A 26107-nucleotide genomic window follows, 5' to 3' on the forward strand; every position below is an offset into this window, starting at 1 on the left:
ACACTGGAGCATACATTTCCCATTATGTAAGATGATCCGGTCTCTCATTAAACCCAGCCTTTTTCCTCTAAATACCCACATCTTTCACATCAAACATTTTAGTTTATAAAACAGACTTCCGGCTCACATCTGCAGTTTCAAACCCAGTCCAAGACCACCCCGGTCACATCACTGTTTATGGAGACACAGAAAATACAGCACTGTTTGCAGGAGTGGTGCTGATGACAAGTTGCAGACTTTGGTTACTATAATGAATAGAGCTTATTGCATAATGATATTTGCATTTTTCTAAACATAACTTGCAGTCATCTCAACTTATCATCACACGTCAAAAATTTAAACAACCCAGAATATTATGAGTGATCTGCATTGAAACTGAAATCAGATTGCCCCTCAGTGATTCAGGTTTCTTTACATGAAATGTGGATATATACAGTATTTGATTTATCATTGTAAAACGAACTAACGGGACAAACCAGCATCAGAGAACAGTAAAAACTTGAGTTTAATGGAAACCTACTTGTGTGACAAAGGCTCTATAAAATACAAGTGCAGTATTGGAAAATATTCACAAGAATATTTGACACTTTATAGTTTTATTTGTATTTCTTACCCCCCCACCCCTTTTTTTTATTCTATTCGTTTTACTGTTTATACAATTTCCTACTATTATTTATTATTGTTATGTTTTACTTGAAACTCTGGCACAACTATTTCCTTTGGGATGAATCAAGTTGTTCTTATTCTTATTCTTATTCTTAGTCTTAAGAATTTGATTGACAGTAGGCCACTCAGAGCCATAAACAAAGACATTTAGCGGGTTATAGTTTATTGGAAATACAAGATATAAACGCGTATGTGATTGTCCTGACTGAATACGTAAATTTACAACATAAAGTGCAGCCACATTCATTCCTGCAGGAAAAACGAGCAACACACTGAGGAATCATTGCGATTCCTTTTGCGTTTTGCTAAAAAAAAAAACATTTTGTCCCTTTTCGCTTGCCGTCGCCGAACTACCGGAAGCAGGAAGTCAGCAAATCGTTATCAGTTATAGAAACCTTTTTCTTTTCTTTTTTTACGTTAAATATGAAATAGATGAAATTTTAAAAAAACAGCGAGGTGACAACTTTTTTTGTCATTTGAGATTTAATACATGTGTTTTTTTTTTCTCCGGAGGGATATGAATATTTCATTTTGAAAAACTACACCAGGAAATCCTGTGTTTACACACCGGAATGACAACATGGGATGCTAATGTTGACATTCGTGCGTTGACTAGCGATAGACACGGAGACCAGTTGCCTCTTGCTGCAGAATAAAAACAAAATAGTAAGAAAATGGCCTCGAGTGGGGGGATCGAGATACCGGGCCGCCTCCCGCTGCTGCTGACCCACGAAGGTGTGCTCTTGCCGGGCTCCACTGTCCGCTTCAGCGTGAACTCGCCGCGGAACATGCACTTGGTCAAGCATCGGCTGCTGAAGGGCACCTCGCTGAAAAGCACCATTATTGGAGTTATCCCCAACACCAGAGACCCGGAGCAAGAAGCCGACGACCTCCCCGATTTGCACAAGTAACGCTTATAAACCATCTCGATCATAGCTGGCAGTGGAGCTATTTCTTGCATTTCAGGTGTTAGGATGCACACAGGTGCGTTGTTTATGCTAGCAACAAACTGTCAACTCAGGTTGCAGGCAGTGTGTGTCAGATGACTTTTATAGCAAAAAAGGTATTTAAATGTTATTGTTATGACTCTAATGTAATGCAGTTTTGTTTTTTCATGTTCTAAATGGGAAAACATAAAGCCGAGCCTTGCATATCTTGTGCAATAACGAACTGCGCAAAGTGTTTGTGAACTTTAACCGTTTCGGTTACTAAGTAGCTTGTTTTTGCCACAGGACTTTTTCGTCTTGTCTACCAACCACAGCAGTGTCAACATAAGTGTTAGAATAACAAAAAATTGCAAATATACTGAGTAAAGTATGGTAATTTTCACTAAATGAGCTTGCGGAGTCGCCATCTGAGTAGCTGACTTTAACCGTTGCTGGTTCTGGGGAGGCAACATTGTCACCTTTTGTTACAGAAGTTTATATCGCCATATGTTCAATTAAAATCTTACTTTGCAAACACACCTTTAATTTACCTTTACAAACCCACAAGTTGTGCATCACTTGTAACGGAATAGGAATGTAATTAAAGGAAACCATCACGGGTCAATGCAGATGCACCTGTCTTTATATAATCTGCAGAAACAAATACATGATGTTTCCTTACCATAAAAACATGTGTTTGTATCTATTTAATAATGATAATAATAATAATAAACATATGTATGGAGCACTTTCCATCAAAATAGTGAGACACAATACAATATATGCTACACATCCGCATCAGGACTGCAGGCTTCCTATTAACTTGCTACGAGATTTTAGACGTTGGCTTTTGAATTGTGTTTAAACAAAATATATTTCTGCATACAAAAAACATGATGACCATGAAATAATCATTTTTAGCCCAACAATCCAGCCAGAACCAGACACAAAGTGCCTCCAATATTATTAATATTATTATTATTCATTTATTTTTTTGTTTTTTTTTTCATTTTCACGTTTTACTAATAATTATATAAAATATTAACCTGCATCTACATCCATAGCATTCTGCAGTTGAAATCTAGATTTTGTCAGAGTATTTGTTTTTTCGAGATATTAAGGTGTAACAGAAGAATATGTGCTTGAACTTTGAGGTCCTGTATTTCTGACTCTTATCGAGCGTCTGAAGTGGCAGCGTGGTGAGGCTCTTCTCTGACCTGCAGAGGGTCATCTTGATGCGTGCTGGACTTTTACAAACAAAAATAAATATTGCACACACATTTTAGATGATATTTGTCATTTAGAGGTGGGCAAAAATTTGAATAACCAATTTGTCCATTCAGCATTGAGTACCAAGAGTGAAGCCTAATGCCAGGGCAGAGTAGAGCCTATTGTGCAATCTGCAAATGTGAAACGTGGTCATGGCCAATGTCCTGGAAGGGATATTGTTCCAACTCTGACAGGCTGCGGTTTGCATATGAGAAACTCTATGATGCAGTTGCAGAGCTCGGGGTGAGTGAGTGTATTGTTACCCACTCTGTTGATGTAAAGAGGGAATTATAGTAACCTCAGAAGGCAATTGAAGCTTGGCAGGTACTTTAGTACACAGCTAACTGTGCAGTTTTCTCTCATTGGCTTTGGTCAGAGGCCTGTTGCCAGTATTCAAAGAGTGTTTATCATCAGTCTATGTTGTTACATTTGGAGTAACAACAGGAAGGGGCCTGAATTTTTGCTTTTTATTTGACTGGACAGGGGACAGACTCATACATTGTGAGCCGGAGTTGAAGCTGACGTGTTTTCAGATGTTGTCACTAAGGTGCTTGATGAATGATTGTTGTCTGGGCATGTTTTAAAAATTAAAATCCCCGGTTAAAATTAACCAGGGGTTTCTCTGTCAAAGATAAAAATTAGCGCGTTCCTCTCCTATAAGTGTTCCACATTTCTACCACTGTTCAATGCTTCGACTTTATGAAATGAAATTAGTAGCCAGGTTCATCAAAATACAATCAAGTGTGAACAAAAATCAGCCCTCATTAAATGTATGTAAGTATAATAAGCAAAATTAAAGACTCAAGCGTAAATGTATAGTACTTGCGGAAACTCTTTTTGTCTTTTAGACACTTCCTCGACTTGATAGTAAGTAACATCTTATGATTCAGTTTGATCTTTTCCCGACCTAAGCCTCGTATCATCCTTTGTGTCCATAGAATCGGCACGGCTGGCATTGCCGTGCAGGTGGTGGGAAGCAACTGGCCGAAGCCCCACTACACCCTCCTCATCACGGGACTTTGCCGCTTCAGGGTGTCGACTCTGCTGAAGGAGCGGCCCTTTGTGCTGGCAGAGGTAGAGCTAATTCAACATCAGAACTGTTTCAAAAAAAGCCACTTATTGAACTCACTTCCTATCAACTTGAGCAACTATGCCAGGGGGGAAAAAAAAATTACAGGGACCTATGAGAAGGCGCAGTCGTCTGATTTCTCTTGACCAATACCCAAGTTATTTTTGTTAAACAGACCTTGTCAAATGTATTTTCTCCCTGATTTAAAAAAAAAAGAGGTGGTACAAGTGACTTCCCATGCTTTTCAGTGTAATCCTCCATGTCATTCCCAGGTCTTCAGAACTTTTTTTTTGTTAGCATTGGGTTATCAGAGGAAAGAAAACCGAGAGTCAGGGATAAGATAAGATAAGATAAGATAAGATAAGATAAGATAAGATAAGATAAGATAAGATAAGATAATTCTTGATTCCAACTATGGTAAATTTAATTGTCACACCAGTATTACAGGGTAGAGAAGTGCGCAAAAAGTAATAACAGCAAGAATATACAAATTTGGGATATAAATACAAAGACTATGTACAATATATGTAATATAGTACAAAACATAAATAGAAAAATGGTTGTAGAAAGTCCAGATGAACAGGAGATAATGTGAGTAGCAAAATCAAAAAAATAATCAGTAAGGTGTCCTGGAGAATGTATAAATATAAATATTGCACGGATGAGAGTGGTAGGTAGAGATGAAGTCGTGCGAAACAATATTTTTGTGACACCAGGAAGCAACATCACGCTGCATTCAAAGACACGTTTGTGTATTTGTGGTGTTTTCAGCGAATACACACCTCCTACCTCCATATATTCAGTAAGCCTTTCGAAATTGCAGGTGGAACAGTTGGATAAACTGGAGCAGTACACGGCGTCCGCAGCAGACAGCATCACAGCAGAAGATGAGGTTGTGGGGGATCTTTCCCAGAAGTTCTACGAAGCTGCTCTGCAGGTTTGTTTCTGGGCCGCTTTCGTCGTCTGGTCATTTTCGAGTCCCGCCGGCTGAATCGGTGGAAAAGCTAAAGCCAGCGTAACATTTTTATCTCACTGAAGTGTAAAATATATTAATGTAGATTTTGTGGAATATAATGGATCCATAAGTTAATTAAAAAAAAACATACAACCTTTTTTTAAAGGGTATATTCTAACCTTGTGGTGCCGTGGATGTTCCTCCCGCAGAGACGTGCAATCAATGAACGTTTAGTGATGGTAACCCAAGCTGTTGACTTTAAAAAGGGACTCCAAACTGGTGGATCCACAATTTCTTTCCTACCACGCAAGCATTTTCATGCACCCCTGTTTTATGGCCAAAACATTGTAAAGGATTATTTCCATCCTCACTGACGCGATTAAAAACCTGGTTTGGACTTTACTCGCCCCCTGCCATAATAACCAAGACCGTCACTGATAAATGAAACTTGTCGGATGATAGTTCATAATTTGACCAACGTCGGTCGACCAAACAGGAAACGCTCCATTGATACCCGATCCGAGATGTTGTGGGAGTCGGGGTTTGTGTGGGGGACGGAAGGAATGTACGTCTTGTTGGAAGGCGCCCCAAAATCCATTGCCGAGACGCCCAACGCGCTGTGTCAGCAACACCGGCTGACTCACAATAGAAGTGAGAGCGAGTTAGCACTTTGCTTCGGCTTCTCGGACGGTTTTGGCCTTTCATATTTTTCTCCTCTTTGATTTGTTCGGCTAACGTGCTCCTCGGCACCCAGGACTCTTGCGTGGTTTTGGAAGCCGCGCCGCCAACGAAACTCAGATATTTAACATTCGGCGCACGTCGGATGATCTGAGAATAACTCTCGTTTGTCCTGTTTATCCCGACAATGTTGCTTAATTCTTTTTAAATAGTTTTTTGTCCCTTTCTCTCCCCCCGGTATGATCATTGAAAACATTCATGTGGATTAACGCTCGCTGTCTGGATCGAGTTTTATTGGAAGCCCCGTAATTGGCCGAACACGCATCAGGATGATGAATGTCAGATTGTTTTCTCCCTTGAAAGCCCCGCTCACTCCTTCTTTCTTTTTTATTCTTTCTATGTAAACAAAAGTTCTGCTGCACAAACTTGAAGATAGATTTAGGATAAGGCGGCAGGGAGGGGGGATCGGAAACGGAGAATGAACAACTAGCCGAACCAGGTCGGAGCCGCAGACGAGCACGAAAGCCCGATTTTCATCAGTGCATTTCTAAATAAACTTTTTAATCCCTTCAAACGATACAATAAGGAATAGGGCTGCGGGGAATGGGGATTAGGAAGGTGGAGGGTTCAAGTACCGACCGCCCAAAGCAACGGAGAGGGTAGAGAAGAGGTGGGGAAGCATGCGCAGGCAGGGCCGATCGGGAAGGAACGGTGGAGAAGACGGAGGATAAACAATGAGGATAAACAGGAGGCAGAGCTGGAGGCAGCAGAGAAGAAGATCTGGAGGTTCCTCTTTGGGAGTGAGACGGATGGAGAGGATCCGGAAGGAGGCCATGTTAGATGTTCAGGAGGTAAACATCAGACGGAGGAGGTATGGAGAAGATCTGGGTGGAAGGATGCTGATTGGAGCTGCCAAACAGGGGGTCTCGATGAGGACCAGAGAGGAGGTTTATAGATGGAGGGGAAGGAGAACAGAAGGTTAGTTGTTGGGACTTCCTGAATGGAGCAGCCCAGAGGAGAAGAAGGAAATATGACAAGAGAGCACTCCAAAAAAAAAAAACAAAAAAAAAAACTGGTAAATCCCTCCAATTAACCAGAGGCAGAAGGAAATGCCTGTCACAACCCAGGGGGACACAGAAATACAGTTTCAATCCCAATTTCATATATATATATATATATATATATATATATATATATATATATATATTTATTATTGTTACGTTCTACTGGAAACTCTGGCACAACAATTTCCTTCGGGATAAATAAAGTTGTTCTTATTCTTATATAATATATAATATAATACTATATATATTAAAAAAATCTTATATATATATATATATATATATACATATATATAGATTTTTTTTCTTTAGAAAAATTATATATATATTACTATATAAATTATTATATATATATATATGTATATTATATATATCATATATATATATATTTTTTTTTTTTCATTTTTATAACCAGATATAATCCACATGCTGCATTACAACATGTGAGAACACCTGCAATGGAGGCTACTTGTGAATCGTGTCCATAGTTCCTGTCTATAGTCCGCAACATTCAATGCACATCTGTGTATGTTCATAGCAGCCCGTCTGTAAATCACGTGGAAATGATTGACTTAATATACCATGTATGACTGTTAACTTGCTTTTTCTGCACTTCCCGTCAGATCCTACACTGCAATTTGTTGCCCTTCACTCGTTCATGTGTTTTGGCAATAAAGTTGAATCTAATGCAATAATCTAGCAGAGTTCTGGAATCATGGCAGATCTTCTCAGGCAATACAAGCATTTTAGATGCCAGCTTGCAATGGATTAAATGCAAATGTGAAAAAAAGTTGATGGTGAAAAGGAACAGAGACTGTCCTCCGTGCCGAATGAAAACGCCGTTTCCGTGTCTGTAGTTGTTGGGAATGCTGGACATGTCGGTTCCCGCCGTGGCCAAGCTGAGGCGTCTGCTGGACAGCCTTCCCAGGGAAACCCTGCCCGATGTCGTCGCCTCCATGATTCGTACCTCAAACAAGGAGAAGCTCCAGGTGAGAAGTTGTTTTCAGTGCCCTGTTTTGATGTCCTGCATCAGCAGAACTGGAGGACAACTCGCGATTAAAACAGGCACGAATGCGAAAAAGGACATTTTTCTCTGCGTTTTTTTTTTTTTTAACTGCGCTTACTCAGAACCCTTGAGAGTTTTACAATCCCTTGTGCACGGTGAAGGTCTTGGACGCGGTGAGCTTGGAGGAACGCTTCAAGAAGGCCTTGCCGATGTTGACCCGGCAGATAGAGGGGCTCAAGCTGCTGCAGAAGACTCGAAAAATCAACCCCAACCCCGAGAAGAGGGTAAGAACCGACCTCGCTGCTCGTCTTCCCTCCAAAAGCGTCGGCGTTTCTCACCTCACGCCTCCGGTCTCATCATCCGTTGAGGTGTTGACGGTGCGCAGAGGCGGCGTGCTGCCGGGCCGCCAGTTCAACCTGGGTGAGGACGATGAAGACGAAGATGGAGACGAGGCCGCGGCCCTGGAGAAGAAGGTTCACGGGGCCAACATGCCGGAAGCAGCGCTCAAGGTTTGCCTGAAGGAGCTCAAGAGGTGATCCTTGTTTCAGCTCATCTCCGGGGGAAGCAGTCAACCCTTTAATGGAAAAGGTTGTTTTTTTTTTAATTCCTCGGTCAACAATTTGGCGTTTTTCTCCTGTGTCCAGGCTGAAGAAGATGCCGCAGTCCATGCCTGAATATGCTCTGACCAGAAACTACTTGGACCTGATGGTGGAACTCCCATGGAGCAAAAGCACCAAAGGTAAGAAAGTCTTTGGACTTCTGTGAAACATCTAGGAAGCTATCTTCTCCAGAAAGTTTGTGCGCCTGCCCGCCCCCCTGTCAGAATTGCACTAGGGAAAATTGTTGCCGTAAGGCCGAAGCGCTCGCCAGTGCGTGGAAAAATCTATTTTGAAAATGATCAGTACACAGATAAACCTACGTTCACACCCTCTGCAGATGCTCTTTGCTGAAAAAGAAACAAAACAAAAATGAGAAAACCTAAAACATTGGTGGAATTGTGGGACGGTCGTGAAGGTTTAATCACATTTTCCAGGGAAAACAAACAATGCTGCGAGTTAGGCGAAGGGTGAGTTGAACATTTCAAGTCTGCGGAAACAGCGAAAACCGCAGGCTGGAATCTGAAGAAAAACAGAGAGGTTACTTGGGGCGGCGACAGGGACGGAGAGACGACTGTCCCGTCAGATACTCACGGCATTAATGAGCATGAAAATACATGCGTATTTTATTTTATTTTGTTATCATTTTATTTTTTTTATTTTTTTTAATTTTCAATGAATTTTATTTCATTTTATTTATTTATTTATTCATTTTTTATTTATTTTTTTAAATTTATTTATTTATTTTGAATTTTATTTTTAGTGTTTTATTGGACTATCTTAAAGGTGTGCTAGCGGGTTGGAACCGTTGGAGTAATGGTGTAGAAGAAGGAGGTGAGAGCCGCCATGTTGTCTGGTTTAGAGACAGCAGGCGGCAGAGAAGAAGATGTCGGAGGTTCCCATGTGGAGTTTTGGGGGATCGAGAAGATCAGGGAATGAGTCCAGAGGGCCAACAGATTTTCCTGTGTCACATTCAACTGGAAGAAAGTGGTGACCACAAAAGAGAGTTCGGGTGTCCGTTAATGCTGAGGGAAGGACTGATGAAGCTGCGACAGAAGGTTAGTCGAGGCCTCCTGAAGCTGTTTACCCCTGAAAACAAGCTCTTCATCTGGCTGAAGATCAGAAACCTCCGTCGGAGTCCTGCAGACACTGGGTGTGAAGTGTCAACGGTGGACAAATTGCATTTTCTCTCAAAGAAACGAGAAAGCGCGTTCCTGGCGCTGCATCCGCTCGGACAGAAGATGCATTCCCGCCGCGATGCTTGGGTCAGGGTTCAGCCTCCCTGTTTATCTTTAACGGCTGAGTGCTTTTATCGGCCAATTATTCATTTATTCTACGGCACGTCGCCTTCCTTTCATGACATTTCAGAGCTTCTCTTTAGGAGACGGGGCGTTCTGGCCGCCTTCCGGACGGATCGACGGCACCGTGTGCAGCCAAATAATGACCCAATGAAAACCGCTAACTCCACCAGACGAGGAAACGGATTATCCATGTATGAACATCTGGACGCCGGTGGAGCCGTTCGGCCTGAATGGACGAGTCTGTTTCTGTAAAGGAACAAGATCGGCGGCGAAGTGATGCGTTCAAGGACCCACCACACAAATGGGACTGAATCACGAGAACCAGGAGAAAAGACCGCCGGAATGGGTGTCTTTGACACGGCGACCTGACCTTTGACCGTTCTCATAAAGGCGTCAGAAGTAATAATAAGAATTCTAATAATAGCGAATAACCGGGCTGAAATATCTCCGTGGCGAAGGAGCTGCTCGCTTTGGCTTGTTAAAACAACGTTCTTGTTAAGGAGAATAAAATAGAAAGCAAGAGGAACACATGTTCTTGGCTGGGAGCAGAGGTCAAAGGGCGCGGAGCCGGGGCGCAGGAGGGGGAGAAAGAACAGCCCATGATCACATTTGGAAGGGGAACAGGTGCAATATTCTTCCTGTTTTACATTCAAATGTTTGAAACAAAGCCGCAGGAGTTTAAAACCGGTAAATCACCGGCACGACCATGAATTTGTCGCTTTAAACGAATGAACGAAACGCTCTCAGATGTCGCCATGATGCCCAACCGAACCCCGTCGCTTCCCCTCTGTCTGCGTCCGGTACATTTCTTGCTCTTTGCACCTGGTTGAAGGGTTCGTTCCGCCGCTGCTCGCAGCAGCAAAGCTTATATTTTCCAAATCCTTAAATATCCACTCTTTCCATCCTCACCCAAAACACACTCTCTCTCTCTTTCTCTATAGACTGCCTGGACATCCGCACTGCCCGCACTTTATTGGACAACGATCACTACGCCATGGACAAGCTGAAGAGACGCGTGCTGGAGTACCTGGCGGTGAGGCAGCTGAAGGCCTCGCTGAAGGTGCTCCACCCTCCGAAAACCTCGTCGGCGGGAAGAAGACGGAGATTTTAAATGTGCGTTTCGTGCCGCCGCTGCGTTTCCAGGGCCCCATCCTGTGCTTCGTGGGACCCCCAGGCGTCGGCAAGACCAGCGTCGGACGTTCCATCGCCAAGACGCTGGGGAGAGAGTTCCACCGCATCGCGCTGGGAGGCGTCTGCGACCAGTCGGACATCCGAGGACACAGGTGTGGGTTTTATTTAATTTATCGATGTATCGGAATCACGCAGGTCCAAATTCCAATGCAAATTTCAGACGTCACACACACAAACATACACACGCACCTATTGCAAGATTCTAATGGGAATATGATGTGAAATGATCACAATAACAAGGAGAATCTGTAATTATTTGCGTTATTTATGGGATACTGGAGCAAGCCAGGGTAAAAACAATGCAGTTGTTTTTTGTTATGTTTGCGGGGGGAAAATCGAGTTAACTGGTTTTTAAACCGTGAAAAATCATTTAAAGCAATAAAGGGCATAAGAGGACAGTATACGGATGTTAACATGGTAAATACTCAGTGTGGTCAGTAATCTGATTACAATTCGACCTCGGCTGTTCCGCCTTTTGGCCTGCTCTTGATCAGTTTTTAAGCAGCCCCCCTTCGGGAATTAATGGAAGACACTTTCCAGTTCTTGGAAGCAGGTGGAACGTATGACAGTATATTGTGTGTGTGTGTGTGTGTGTGTGTGTGTGTGTGTGTGTGTGTGTGTGTGTGTGTGTGTGTGTGTGTGTGCGCAAGTACACTCTTTGTATTTGTTTGCTCATGTCTGAGTACTTTTACCTGGAGGGGAGGGGTCGTGTGCGGCGAACTGTATTGCAATGTAGTGTGTGTGTGTGTGTGTGTGTGTGTGTGTGTGTGTGTGTGTGTGTGTGTGTGTGTGTGTGTGTGTGTGTGTACGTACACAGAGGTGAGCGGGGCAGGACTGTTCATCTCCTATAGCTTTGTGATCTGGCGTTCTTGGTATTTTGAGAAGAGAAAGCGGTGTTGAGAAGCGCTAGATTGGAAACATGTGTCCAGCATACCAACAGCAGGGGTGAAGAAGACAAAGATCAAAGATCTCTAATAGTCCATCATCCGTTTTTGAACAATTTCAGATTTTTTTTTATATAATCTCTTCTTTATTATTATTTTGTCCTTCCTAGACAAGGGTTCAGAAACCATGAATCTTCCACATAAACCCAACATAACAAGACAGAAAGTATGTCATAAATCAGGACCTCGATCACCTTTCCCTTTGGTTCCTTGTACACCAGAGAAGAAAAAAACAACTTGTGTTTTTCCACGTTCGTCCTGCTGTATCTTTTAATCGTGATTATTTACTGGCTCACATCCGCACCGCAAATGTCAGCTTGGATCCGGGGTTGAACAGACTAGATTCTCCCGGCCTCTGGTTTTAGTGTTAAAATAACGTTTTTGCAAATTCAAACCAAACATCCGAGGCACGTTCGATTAGGAGATCCGTCAAATGTAGCTCGAAGATCAGCTTCGGCTCATGAAGCGATTACATTTTGTCAGTATTTTAAAGGGAAAATGTTTCATCACATATTCCTGGCGTCAAGATGTATCTGAGCTGTGTCTCGCACACGTCGGGCAATACGCTCAAGAGCTCACGCACAAAAACGCACATGTGGCAAACATAAAGGGAGCGATCCGGGTTTAGTGGACATTTATGAGAAAATCAATCAAAGCGCCGATAAAACTTCTGGTTGTTGATGGACTTTATTACCGTCTGAAACTTTAAGGGCAGTTGTAAGAGAGCAACTCGGAAAAAAGGCGTTACTTCAAGGATTCAAAGTATTTATTGTCTTTTGCACAGGAGGAATGACAGGAAATTGAGTTTCCCTGTACATGAAATCTTTAGCTCGAGTGTCGGTAACAGAGAGGAGACACGGTAAATGTAGTGGAAATAAAATTTGCAGAGTTGCAGGTAGAGAGTTGTGTATTGGCAGGTAAGAACTCAGTGCAAGCAGTCCCTGAATATTCTGAGTCAACTCATCGCTCTTTTGCCTCTGACTAAAATTTTGCAATGGCAACGACTGTCGCACATTGGCAATGACGATCACGCAATGACAATGGCTAATGTATATCGACAATGAGTTAGCGACTGTTGTAAAATGGCAACCTGTATCGGAGCATGGCTAAGACTATTGTACAGTTCCATCATTCATTGTACAACAAGTTGGCGACTAGTATGCAATGGCAAAGACTATTATGTGGTGTTAAACATGCAAATTTAGGTGTTAACCTGAAGGTGTAAACAGTCAAGTACAGTAATGAGTCTGCAAATTGACAAAGTGCATGTTGAAATGCAAACCCTCCTGTGGAGCTGAGGAACCCCTGCCAGTTGTTTGTTGTTGATGGCAGTTGTGTAGAATTAACCACCCGACGCAATGTCAAATAACCCGGGGATCGCCTTAATCCCAAAGAAACAGAGGCGATAGTCAATGTGTAAATAGGAAGCTAATAAGGGTATAAACTGACAACTGGGAAAATGTTTTCAAAGCTTTCAGCCAGACCGATGAGGAGGAGGCTATCAGAAACAAAACAGACAATTGATACTCCAGAAAAATAAATACCCTTAACTATTAACAGACCCACTGCCAGCATCAGCATATGAGAACTCACGCAGAGCCCCGTGACAGCATCCATGAAAAAAGAGAGCGCGACGCTCTCATCGATTTATTACTGAGCGTGAACAATTCCGACCCGCTTCGACATCAGCTGCCGGAAGCAGCGGCGTCTTAAATTATTCATATTGGATTTATACCATTTGTTATGCTCACCGTGTGATGGGTCTCTAAGGGAGCCGCGGTAGCAGTATTGCACAATCAAGGGAGCCTACAAAGATACGGATCTATACGTGCGCACCGATTCGTGACCGCAACATTCACACAACCGTTGCGCGCGACAGACGTGAGCGGTTAGGCTTCATTCAAGCGATGCCAATCACAAGACGATGAAATGAGAGTGTTAAATAGAATCGAAAACAGTATCGCAGCGCGGGTTTGTTTTCTTTTTGGTGGAGAAAGAAAGCTTTGGAAAAGCTCAGCTGGAAGTGTTCACGCTTTTGCTCCTAGAAGATGATTTTTCCGAAGACTGTAAACTGCGTGAGATTTAAGAGAACTCACTAATAAACGTTTCGACTTGTTATTTCGGGACGTTTCCCTTCGCTGGCCTTTTCCACCCTCGGCTCAGGCAATTTGAAATGAAAGCACCAAAGAGGTGATAAAGAGGCTCCAACCACGAGGCAGGGCTCTTTCACCGAGGTTTACTGAGCAGATCGGGATGACGAAAACAATTGTTTCCCCCGTAGTTGGAATCAGAAGAATTTCTTGGAATACAAATTTAATTTTGATTCGTTATTGCATATCCGGCGTGTTAGGAAGCAGAGAGAGAGGAGGAAAGGAAAGAGTCTGGGACTGAGAGTAGGGACTTTGAATATCAGGACCATGACAGGAAAAGGCAGAGAGTTGGTTGACATGATGCAGAGAAGGAAGGTGGAAATACTGTGTGTCCAGGAGACCAGGTGAAAGGTAGCGAGGCTAGAAGCTTAGGAGCAGGATTTAAGTTGTACTATCATGATACTGACAAGAAGAGAAATAGAGTAGGACTTATCTTGAAGGAGGAGTTTGTTAGGACCATTTTAGAGGTGAAAAGAATGTCAGATAGACTTAAGAGTCTGAAACTGGAAATTAAAGGTGTGATGCTCAATGTTGTTAGTGGCTATGCCCCGCAGGTGGGATGTGAATTTGAAGAGAAGGAGAAGTTCTGGAATGAGTTAGATGAAGTGATGCAGAATATTCCCAGAAATGAGAAGTGAGTGGCAGAGATGTTAAACTGGTGCAGGACATGTATGCTAGCTGTGAGACAGAGGTGAGGTGTGCTGCAGGAGTAAAAGAAAAGTGGAGGTGGGACTTCATCAAGGACATTGTGATCTGTCGCGAGAGCAGAAAACAGGTAGAGGAATATCTAGAGAGGTGGAGGTATGCTCTGGAAAGGAGAGGAGTGAAAGTTAGTCGCAGCAAGACAGAATATATGTTTGTGAATGAGAGGAACTCGGGTGGAACGGTGAGGCTACAGGGAGTGGAGATCAAGAAGCTGGAGGATTTCAGGTACTTGGGGTCAACAGTCAGAAATAGTGCGGAAAAGAGGTGAAGAGACGGGTCCAAGCAGGTTGGAATGGGTGGAGAAATGTGTCAGGGGTACTATGTGATAGAAGACTTTCAGCCAGATTGAAAGGAGAGGTGTACAAGACAGTGGTGAGACCAGCGATGATGTATGGACTAGAAACTGTTACATTGACCATAAGACAGGAGGCAGAACTAGAGGTTGCAGAGATGAAGATGTTAAGGTTCTCTTTGGGAGTGACCAGGATGGATAGGATCAGGAATGAGTCTATCAGAGGAACAGCACATGTTAAGATGTTTTGGAGAGAAGGTCAGAGAAGCCAGACTGAGATGGTTGAGTCATGTACAGAGGAGGGATAGAGAATATATTGGTAGACGGATGCTGGAATTGGAGCTGCCAGGCAAGAGGTCTCGAGGAAGACCAAAGGGAAGATATATGGACATAGTGAGAGGATATGAAGGTAGTTGGTGTGAGAAAGGAGGATACAGAGAATAGGGTTAGATGGAGAAAGTTGATTCGCTGTGGCGACCCCTGAAGGGAAAAGCCAAAAGAAGAAGAAGAAGAATCACTTATCCCCGCTGAGATTAAAAATCAATAAGATAATTAGCCCTGAATGCTAACAGAAATTCAACAAAACTAGAAGAAACAACTCAGAGGAAAGACAAAGGTCAGTCGCGGTTGTCTGTCCTGACCTCACACTCAAACAGAGGACTATAAATCATGAAAAAGGAATCTGTTTTCTAGCTTTCTTCAAATGAGGCTGTTAGCGTTTGTGGGGAAAGATCAAAGAAGTAGCGAAGACATAAGACGTGCTTGTGAAACCTGAGGAAACATCTGATTTAAATCTTCTACAACAGATCTTCTCTAGAAAAACTGCTCTGCTGCTATCAGGAAGTAGACTCTGTGGCACTACATCTCCAGAGCTTCTAACGTTGATTCATTCCTGATCCTCGCTCCTAAAGAGGAACCTCCAACATCTTCACTTCCCATCTCCTGCTGCTCTTCTTCTTCTTCTTCTTCCCTGTCCTTCTGGCTGAAGCTCTTCTACTCACCTCCTCTCCGTACTCTCCATTTCCATTTCTCACCTGTGCATTCAGGACCGGCATTTCCTGAAACAAATTTTGACCTATTTATTTTCCCCCCCGTTAGCATAACGACTTGCTAACTGCTCTCTGCGGTGTATAGAATAATGAAATTTTTGCCGTGGCACCAAGAAAACATGGAAAATGACAAATCACATGTAACCTCTGGACCCGACTCGTCGCTTTTTATGTGTGATATTCCAAATTTTAAATGCAGCACGTCACTCATTGAAACCATTCCTTCCCTTTTTCCAGGCGTACCTATGTCGGCAGCATGCCCGGACGCATCGTCAATGGTTTGAAAACCGTGGGTGTCAATAATCCGGTTTTCCTCCTGGATGAAGTGGACAAACTGGGAAAGAGCTTGCAAGGAGACCCCGCAGCTGCACTGCTAGAGGTCAGCTTACTTTATGTCGTCATGAGTTATAAACCTAAGGTTGAATTGCGACGCAGTGTGTTTTCCTCCCCTCTCTGGCATTAACAGACGTTCCCAGCACCGCCAAAGCTGAACTAATTCATGCACTGGGCGGCATTTGAAATTTTTTCTCCAAATGAGGAAACAGTGCCAGAACTTTTAGTACATCTGGTTTTCTTCACAGTCCGATCAATCACGTTTCCATTCTGTAGTATCCTTACCTGAACGTAAGGCCTCTTCCTTCGTGTAGCATCGGCTACCGCTGTGTGACATGGACACCCCAGATCAGCGGTCAGTTTCCGTATGGAGCAGGCAGCATTTCAACCATACCAAAAACTTAAGAGCACCTCTTTTGGGCGAGGACAAAACTCCTTCGCTCAGTGGAGTCAGCCAGTCTGAGACCGTGATCCCGGGTGTTGATTCAGACATTTGTTTTGGCTTTAATTTGTTCAAAAATGTGGCGAAAAAGTTCTTTTCCCTTCTGCCTTTTTGTCTCCGACGCCTTGCCCTGCTGTTTTCTGCAGCATGAATAGAGCTACTCCAAGCCAAGCTCTCCTCTTGGGTTTATTTATGGTAGCTTTTCACAGTAGACAGTAGAGCTAACCTCTTGCATGTTCCTCATCATTCAGGCTTGTTCGATAATTGCCACAGTCCTTCTCCATTTTCACTTGTAGATGAGGCAGAAGGTTTAGAAGTGCTGCATACCGTTAGGGATACAGTGGTGTTTGGCGCATTCATCAGAAAAGTCCGCCCATCTCCTCCAAATCTAAGCTAGCTAAATAATCGGATGTACTTTTTTTTTTTTAAATTGCTACGTGCAGCAAATGCACACCCTAAATATGACAGCGTGCCTTCTCCCTCAGGTCTTGGACCCGGAGCAGAATCACAGCTTCACAGACCATTACCTGAACGTGGCCTTTGACCTTTCCCAAGTGCTCTTCATCGCCACTGCAAACACCACAGCGACCATCCCTCCCGCACTGCTGGACAGAATGGAAGTGCTGCAGGTACCAGGTGGGCGAAGGTCACTCCCTGGAAATGTTCTCCGGAGTTTCCGTTCGAATCTCGAGGTCTTGCTCTTTGGCCGCGATGGCAGAACTAACGCGAAGCAGAGTGAATCAGCGGGATTTAATCCACTCCCGTGAAGTTGGGAAGCAGATGAAAAAGGCTCGGGGCGCGAGGCTCGCCATAATACGCTCCGCTCATGCCAGTGAGATGAACTCATGTGGTCGATTCCTGCATTTATGCCAGCGTTTAAAGTGTGACAAAAATAAGAGGCGGTGAGAATAGCACTCCTTTAAGCTCCCCGACGCTGTCGACGGTCCAGGTTGGCCGGCTCTTTGTCTGCTCCTGCTTCTGATTAACGTGCACGTCGTGCAGTCGCTTAGCTGTACGGTAAAAAGTACGATCGAAGAAGATGCTTTCAAGAACTAATGCCAATGTTGCCCGCGTCTTCCCGGATTTCCTCGGGTTCATTGGAGACCCTAAATTGCGCAGACATTTGAATGAAAGAGTGAATGCTTCTATGTCTCTCTATGGCATGTGGATGAGAGGGTGAATGGTTGACAGCACCGAGGAGAAAGCTGTAACTGTACCGTACAGAAGTGACTCGGGTGACAGAGACTGTGAAAAACCTTGATAAATCAAGAAAAGATCTGACACGAAACCAGAGGGTTATCGTGATGCTTTTCACAACAAGCAGAAGAAAAGCAAACCTCAGTCCTTCCGATCAGCCAGGTTTCCACCTCAGAGGTTAATTCAGAGGATTGTCTGGAGTGTTTGTGTTGCAAAGATTACTCATTGAGACCTTGTAATATAATATTAGCTGAGTCTTCCCCTCAAATAAAATCACAAACGCTTACCGCTCACACCACCCAGGAAGCAGGAAACAATCAAATACGGGAAAGAAATACAGGGAAGAGCCTTAGAAATTACGGTAAACTGCTTATAAGCGCAGTAACTTAAGAGCGTCACAGGATCCCTACACTCCGCCTCACCCTGCCATCGCTTGCTTTGTTCCCCCCCGGTCCATTTTCTGACTCTTTGGAAATAGTTAAGACTTTTAGCCAAAAGGGCGACTTTACAACAGGGAGGTGTGAAACTTAACAGGGGTTACTCCAGAATTAAGCAAAGTCTCGCCAAGGAGAGAAAGCCTTAAAGCTTGGCAATCACAATCTACGAACCCGACCGGGATTGAAACAGGACCTGAGCAACAGGAATGTCATCAGGAACAACCAGACATGGAATCAGAGATACAAGCTAGGAAAATCAGGGATGCCAGGTATGGACTAAGGGATAGAAATCAGGAATAACACCAGAGTTTCAGATCAGGGATTATAACATCAGAACTACAGAGAAGGAATAATAGCTGTGATGGCCTCAGGGATAAAGACCTGGAATAACACAAGACATGGAATCAGGTTTACAGACCAGGAATGGTATCAGATAAAATCCGGGGTATAGACCAGGAATAAACCAGACATTAAATCCAGGATAAACCAGACAATCATGGATACAGACTGGGAATAAACCAGACAAATCAGGAAAAATTGGATTGTGGAACAGGTGGACTGAAGAAGGGGATCGGGTGCAGACAATTAGTGGAATTAGCATCAGGACTAAAACAAAATAACAGGAGCGGTGCAGGATAAATTGACAGAAAGGAAATGAATTGTAATACGACTTTTATCAGCAGTGAAATTCTGCTTATTGGTATGAACTGGGTGATTTCAGGAATAAATATTTGCCTGTGTGAGTTTTTTTTTAAAGGATTAATTTAACCGTGTGCCTGCAGGGTACACCCAGGAGGAGAAGGTGGAGATAACTCACAGGCATTTGATCCCCAACCAGATGGAGCAACATGGATTAACACCTCAACAGCTGCAAATACCACAAGACTCAACACAAGATATCATCAACAAGTAATATTCATTTTTATCATTTTCTTTCATCCGCAAAAAACAAATTTCAAAGCAAATGGGTGATTTTGAGGGGTGTTTTTTCAATGCCGATTTGTTTCGCTTGTCAACAAAGTCAACTTCCAGGAGTTGTCAGGCACTGGTGATGGTTTTAAAGCAGGATTAAGATATAACCGTGTCGGTCTTTGTGTCGTGGTACTGCTTGTCATCGATGAGAATCGCTAATTTGGTAAGTCGCTTCATGTCTGTAGCTGCTGTTGGCCAGTACTCAGCTTGCAGAATAGTCTGAGCGGACGACTGCCATTCAGACCCCTTTTGTCCAAAAGCAGCTGCCTTACGCCGGGCATGAATTTACTTCCCTGTCGTGTTGGGTTTCACCGCAGGGGCCTTCTGCAGTTACAGTCTGGAGTTTGGGAGAAGAGGAGGAACTTGTTTTTTTTGTTTTTTTTCGTGCACAGAAAAAGGATCTGAATGCGTGTTACGAAGGCAGTTTTTGAGTTGGCAAATTATCAGTTTGTTAAGCTAGCACCCGTCTCCCCCTGTGGCCACGCAGGAATTTGTGTAACTAGGCCTCGAGCCTTTGCCTGGAGGCCGTCCCACAGCTCCTCCGGGCCCAAATTTCTGGGCGCTGTGCATCATTAGCATACGTTCCCACCAGACCAGCACTTAATACATGGGAAAAATTCCAACAACAACATGTTGTGATATTCCATCAGCGGTTGGAGGGGGGAAAGGAACGCTTGCGGGAAGTGCCGCTCGGAGCAGACTGGCACACTGTCCATCTGTTCTCTGCACCGTCCTCATCTGCTGCTGTCTTTTCACCCACTAGCTGCCGCCGCCTCGCTCGGCAGATAAACCCGATCGCGCGTAAACAGGATGAATTTCATCTGTTGTCACTTTGCACTTAGTGACAAGCAAGTGCAGGGTCAATTTAGCGCCGACTGATTTCATGTTAACCTGGACTCAACGCACAAAACAAGGTCGCCGCTTCAATTCAATCGCACGAATGTTGCAGGGGAAGCTGCAGAGAAATATAGAGGCACGGAAACAAAATCCAGGGTGAATCCTGGGTGAAATCATGAATCCCTGAAAGGAAGCCTGGTGATACCGAGCACAGCGCACACCGGAGGAAATAAACTTGCAGAACTGCACGGAGTTCAGAAATGCCTTCAGAGTCGCCATTAGTTAAACACATCCAGAATCTGGATCTTGAACCGAGACACAGCCGATGTCCGTATGAAACTGTCCAATTACGTGTCCATTGACAGCTGCAGACACCCACAGGTGCACAGTAATTTGGCTCATACCGCTGTCTGGCGTCAGCTCGGGGGATATATTTCAGACAAGCCAATGGGCGCCGACCTAAGATCATATAAATCACGGGGCAAACCTGAAGGGAAACAAGAAATACAAGCCTGAAGGTCCATCTATCGTGATAAAAACCGATCCCGGCTGGAATCCCGCCTCAGACTGCGTCTCTGATGACCGGCCTGAGACGACCATCAATCACCCAGCGGTGCGTCTTCCACCCGGTGGCCGCCGGGTGTGAAGACAGGTCTTCATGGTCCAATCCAAATGAATATGTCCGCACCCATTGCTGACCAGCTGCCTCCGAAGGGACCGTTAATCAGCACCTCTGACAGTCAGATGGACGTTCTGCTTGTCTTCTGGAGGGAAGATCACATGGAGGACTCTTGTGTTTGACAGCAAAGCTTAAACAAGCGTTTATAAAACCGTGTTTGATATCTTCGCTTGTATGTTTTTTCATTTATTGGATGACCTTCACTGGTTGGATTGCTGATGGATTTCCCGATTTCCCGTTAGGAGTGTCCATGTTCTCCCCGTGCCTGCGTGCGGTTCCTCCAGGTTCCTCCCTCAATCCTAAAGCATGCAGGAGATACAATAGACACCCTAAATTCACGAATGGATTAAGGATTTTCTCCTTGCTAATCCCTGACTCTCCACTGATCCACCAAATCTTCAAACCTCTGTTGTTGATGCTGCCAGTTTTTATCCATTTTCAAAAAAAATGACAAGATCGCATCCAGCTAAAGTTATTTAGATGTTCAATAATGCGGGTTGAGATGAGATAAGATGAGATGAGATGAGAACAACTTTATTAATCCCGAAGGAAATTGTTGTGCCAGTGTCTCCTGCCTGGTTTCTAACGCCAATTGTTTGTTTACCTTCTCCCCCCACAGGTACACCCGAGAGGCCGGCGTGAGGTCACTGGAGAGGAAGATCGGTGCCATCTGCAGAGCGGTGGCTGTCAAAATAGCGGAGGGTCATGGAATGGACAAGGCAGGGGTCGTGTCTCCAGAGGAGCCGTCACACGTCGAAGGTATTTATTGTGCCTCCAAGCAGCAGAAGCTGCGGAGCACAACCAACCAAACAAGCATCCACACATAAATGTGGGAAATACTTGTTCTCTCATTCATTGGTGATGAACCGGCTGTCCCAGCTGTCTTTGGGGCAGAGTTCACCCTGGATCAGTTGTCAGGCAACCACAGGGCCACAGAAAGAAACAACCATTTACTCTCTCTCGTGCGCACGTCTGGACAATCCAGGGTCTCTAGTGAATCTCCTGCATGTGGAGGAACGTGGAGGAAGACTCCACGCAGAAAGCCTCCGCTTGCCTTCTTGTTGCCGGGCCGAAACGCGAAACAAATTCACAGTCGTAGACAAGAAACTGAAAGTCAGAAGGACATTTTATGAGGTCAGACAGGAATCTGGTGTGTGATTCTTTGCAGATCTGACGTGAGAAAGGGGAGCGGGAAAGTCTAGAGAGCTGGACATATCAGTCTATCAGTCAAATGCAAATACCCGGGGAAAACATTGCATGGTGAGGAAATTACTGCTGAAAGAATCCATTTGTAGTCTTGTAAACTCTGACCCTGTAAGTTTTTGTAAAATCTCAGTCTGGGTCTAGGCTGCAGCTACATGCTCTAAAAATCTGTCTCTACATGGGAGCAGGTGTGAGATGATCGTTTTCTATATCTTTTCAAAATCTTCGGATGTGTGGGTAGTTTAAGATTGGAAATAACCAGAACAATAACCAAAATTATGGCCAAAGCTGCAGCAGAGGCACTTGATCACTTGAAATTGTCCGTAAACTCCATCCTATTTTTACCGCCCGCCCCGACGGCAGCGGGACGATTCCCCTCCGGGCCGGAGGCTTTGGTCTCCACATGCCGCCCCCGAACACAGCCCGGTGACACACCCCGGCTTTTGTTTCTAAAGATGGATGGAAGAATCTGGAGTTTTAATAATGGATATGGCAGCATCCTGTGGCATCAGGGCAGTGACTTACATGGCGGCTCAGAGAAACAGTCTTTTTTTACGCCCATGATTGATGTACAGACGAGTCGGCTCATCTGCTTTTAGACACAGCTCAGGGTTGCTTCTACGAGTCTGCAAAACACAGATGGGTGGAATTAACCTGGTAACTAAAAGTCGAAAAGGTTGCTAAGGTGGTCCTGTTGTGGCAACCAACTGTGGTCCCTCAGCAACACCCCCCTTGTATTTTCCTGCAGCTTCCCCCTCTCTCTGTGCATGCGGCCCTCCATCGCTCCCTCCAGGCTCCACCTCAGACGCCAGAGCTAGATCAGATCTACCTACCTACCTACCTACCTACCTATCTATCTATCTATCTCGGAGCTAGATCCCGTCAAACCAGCCAGTTAAAGTTTGCATCCTTCATTATTGCACCTCCTTATCAGAATAACACGTTGGTCCAAATGGAGCTTCTCAGTTGCTGGGAGGGAATGCCAGCTACATTGTCACCTGTATGGTTATCATCATAATTATGAAAATGTTGTTGTGTTGTTGTTATGATGATTATTATTATTATTACTACTTCTACCCAATGTTATTACAGTTCTTATTATTGTTGCGTCTTGCTATTATCATTATTATGAAAACTATTATTTTATTGTTGATATAATTCTATTAGTAGTAGTAGTGGTATTGTGATTGTTGTTATTACGACAGTTGTGTTATTATTGTTGGTGTGTTATTTTCATTATCATTATTATAAGTGTTGGTGTTATAAACTTAATGGGGCGGTGCTTCGGGCTCACAGCACGAAGGACCCTGGTTAGTTTCCAACAAGGGGACCTTTTTATGTGGAGTTTGCGTGTTCTCCCCTTGTCTACGTGGGTTTCCTCCGGGTTCTTCGGTTTCCAAAAACATGCAGCGGGTTAATTGGAAAAAATTGGGAAAATTGCCCGTAATGAGTGAATGGTTGTTTGTCTATATGTGGCCCTGCAATTAACTGGCGACCAGTCCAGGGTGTACTCCACATCTCAGGGCCTGATGACAGCTGAACATGTTCTGCTGGTTAATGGTCTCTCTTGTGTGTGTGTGTGTGTGTGTATATGTGTGTGTGCGCACGCATCCACCTACCAAGACAAGACAGCACCCCCAGAGATGCCAATCATCATCGACCACATCGCCTTGAAAGACATCCTGGGACCGCCGCCGTTTGAGATGGAGGTAACCCCACCTCCGCCCTCCCCACAAACACACACACACAAGGGAAAGAAAGCAGGCCTTGATTGGACAGTTCATCAAATAAACACATGGAGAATGTCTGCGCCAAACCTTTCAAGCGGCGGTCTTCAGATGCTTCTTTCCACAGCAGCTGTAGAACATTAAGCTCCTCGCTGCGCTCCACACCAAGACACTAGCCGGCGCATCAAACACCGTCCCGCGCGATCAATTGTTGAAGCCGGTATCACTGAACGTCACACAGGGTGATGGGGAACCCAAACACGTGCTCAGACCCCGCTCCCCCTCACACCCCAGACTTTCCAACTGTCTTTCCTTTTTCTCCTCCTCTCCTTCATATATCACCTGATATTGTATTTCCTCCCACGCTACGGCCGCGTCTTCCCTGCCAGGTCGTCTGCTTTTCCAAAGCCTGAGCTGGAGGACGACTGCATTCCTTTGCTTCAGCCTGTCTTTTGTCTTCTGGATAACCCTGTGTGTGTGTGTGTGTGTGTGTGTGTGTGTGTGTGTGTGTGTGTGTGTGGAAGGTGTCTGAGCGGCTCACCTTGCCTGGCGTGGCTCTCGGCCTGGCCTGGACGCCACTGGGCGGGGAGATCATGTTCGTCGAGGCCAGTCGGACGGAGGGTGAAGGTCAGCTGACTCTTACGGGTCAGCTGGGGGACGTCATGAAGGAATCTGCTCATCTGGCCATCAGCTGGCTCCGGGCCAATGCCAAAGCCTATCAGCTGACCAACAGTGAGTGCAAGGACAGACACACACACACAAACACACACACACACACACACATAGAAAAACACTTGCATGGTGTGTGTGCAGTGGCCGGAGGACCAGACCCGCTGGAAGGCACGGATATCCACCTTCACTTCCCGGCCGGAGCCGTCACCAAGGACGGTCCGTCTGCTGGCGTTACCATAGTGACCTGCCTCGCCTCGCTCTTCAGCGGCAGGCTGGTCAGATCCGACGTCGCCATGACCGGGGAGGTCACGCTGCGGGGGCTGGTGCTGCCGGTGTGTTTCACCACCATCAGTGTGTGCGGATATCCGGCACCGGCGGGGGATCTCTGAGCTGAGCTGTCTTCTTTATCTCTCCGATCAGGTGGGTGGGATAAAGGACAAGATCCTGGCGGCCCACCGGGCCGGTGTGAAGAGGGTCATCCTCCCCAAGCGCAACGAGAAGGACCTCGAGGAGCTCCCCGGGAACGTCCGGGTCGATCTGGATTTTGTCACCGCCGGAGATCTGGACGAGGTGCTGAATGCCGCCTTCGACGGAGGGTTTCCCAGGCGGGCCGGGGCGCTGACAGGCCCGCAGCTGAGTAGCAAGCTGTAACACATGGCTGCAACTAAAACACACACACAGAAACATACTTCAGGAGACACATAGTTGAGAATTAAACAACAAATAAATCATCCTTGAATTTGTTCGTAATTGTAAAGAAAGCTAATCTCCTTGTCGAACTCCTCGGTGTGTGATCCCGACAGATGGGTCGATAGGCTTGGCTTGGAAGTTCACGTGGATACATGGTCTCCAGACGTGAAACAGGCGAGAGGTCCAATCTAAACTGAAATTGTGTAGAATTCTATTTTCCTTGCACATATGTTGTGCAGAACATAAAAAGAAATGTAGCACTTTAGAATTGAATAAAGATATTTTAAATTTTACATTCAGCTCCTTCCTGTTTTATTCCTTGGAAGCAAACATAACCAGGTGCAATTCCCGCGCTCCTCCTAGCCAATTGAAGTGTTTCAGAGCAAGGCACTGACCCGCGCTGCAAAGTTTCATCCATGAAGGGCTAAATGCAGGGGTCAAATTTTGCTGATGTTTTACTCTATGTTTAACTGAAAGTGACAATAAGGTATTTCTTCTAACGAACGCACACGTTAGCAATTGTGAGTCTGCAGTCCGTTTCCCGCGGCAGGTGTAAATCGTTGCCACAACGTTTTGACACGTCATGACGTGTGAATCTCAAGAGTAGCAATGGGCGATGGGGGCCAGTTCATCTGTGTTTGGGTCGTGAAAGTTTGGCGGGAGATGAGACAGGGGCCGGGACACGGGAAATGGCGGCCCCTGTGAAGGTTGCAGAGCAAAGCAACTTTAGCAGGATACGTGGCGTCTCCATACGGAGGCTGGGGTTCCTGGTCTAGATGAGTGCGGCTCAAACCACGCCTGATGAACGTCACAATTATTTTCCAGACATAAAAAGTTCAAGATCGGAAAAATGTATATCACAGACGCATTTTCCAAGGTATATACGCCAGTATCCAGTATTCTCCCGGTCCTCTCCTTCTAACATGTGGATAAACTGTACAGCTCCGGTCATCATCCAGACCATAATAATCTGTCTCCTTCAGGCAGGGTAGGACTGGCCACCACAAATGCAAAGCTCTAGCTGTAAATACCTTTTTATGAACATAGGCATACTTCCTGG

The 26107-nt window shown here is 44.8% G+C and overlaps 1 protein-coding gene across 1 annotated transcript; it reads left to right on the forward strand.

Moving 5' to 3' along the window:
* Positions 1-1219: 1219 nt before the first annotated feature.
* lonp2 (lon peptidase 2, peroxisomal) lies at positions 1220-25339 on the forward strand. Its single transcript, XM_086163220.1, has 17 exons — positions 1220-1573; positions 3800-3935; positions 4754-4867; positions 7482-7613; positions 7792-7914; positions 7999-8162; positions 8275-8369; positions 10469-10587; positions 10671-10810; positions 16096-16237; positions 17119-17269; positions 19050-19176; positions 21375-21514; positions 23582-23667; positions 24210-24417; positions 24499-24689; positions 24778-25339. Exons 1-17 carry the CDS (start codon positions 1341-1343, stop codon positions 25006-25008), a joined length of 2532 nt encoding a protein of 843 aa, XP_086019346.1. The 5' UTR covers positions 1220-1340; the 3' UTR covers positions 25009-25339.
* Positions 25340-26107: the final 768 nt, after the last annotated feature.

This window comes from Fistularia commersonii, chromosome 17 (assembly GCF_037954325.1).
Source record: "Fistularia commersonii isolate RoL2024-O1a breed Wild chromosome 17, RoL_Fcom_v1.0, whole genome shotgun sequence".
Classification (NCBI taxonomy): Eukaryota; Metazoa; Chordata; class Actinopteri; order Syngnathiformes; family Fistulariidae; genus Fistularia; species Fistularia commersonii.

Coding starts and splice junctions, on each gene's coding strand:
- lonp2 (XM_086163220.1), top strand. CDS start 1,341: ATGGCCTCGAGTGGGGGGATCGAGATACCGGGCCGCCTCCCGCTGCTG. Junction 8,370..10,468: donor ATGGAGCAAAAGCACCAAAG/GTAAGAAAGTCT, acceptor CTTTCTCTATAG/ACTGCCTGGACATCCGCACT. Junction 10,811..16,095: donor TCGGACATCCGAGGACACAG/GTGTGGGTTTTA, acceptor CCCTTTTTCCAG/GCGTACCTATGTCGGCAGCA.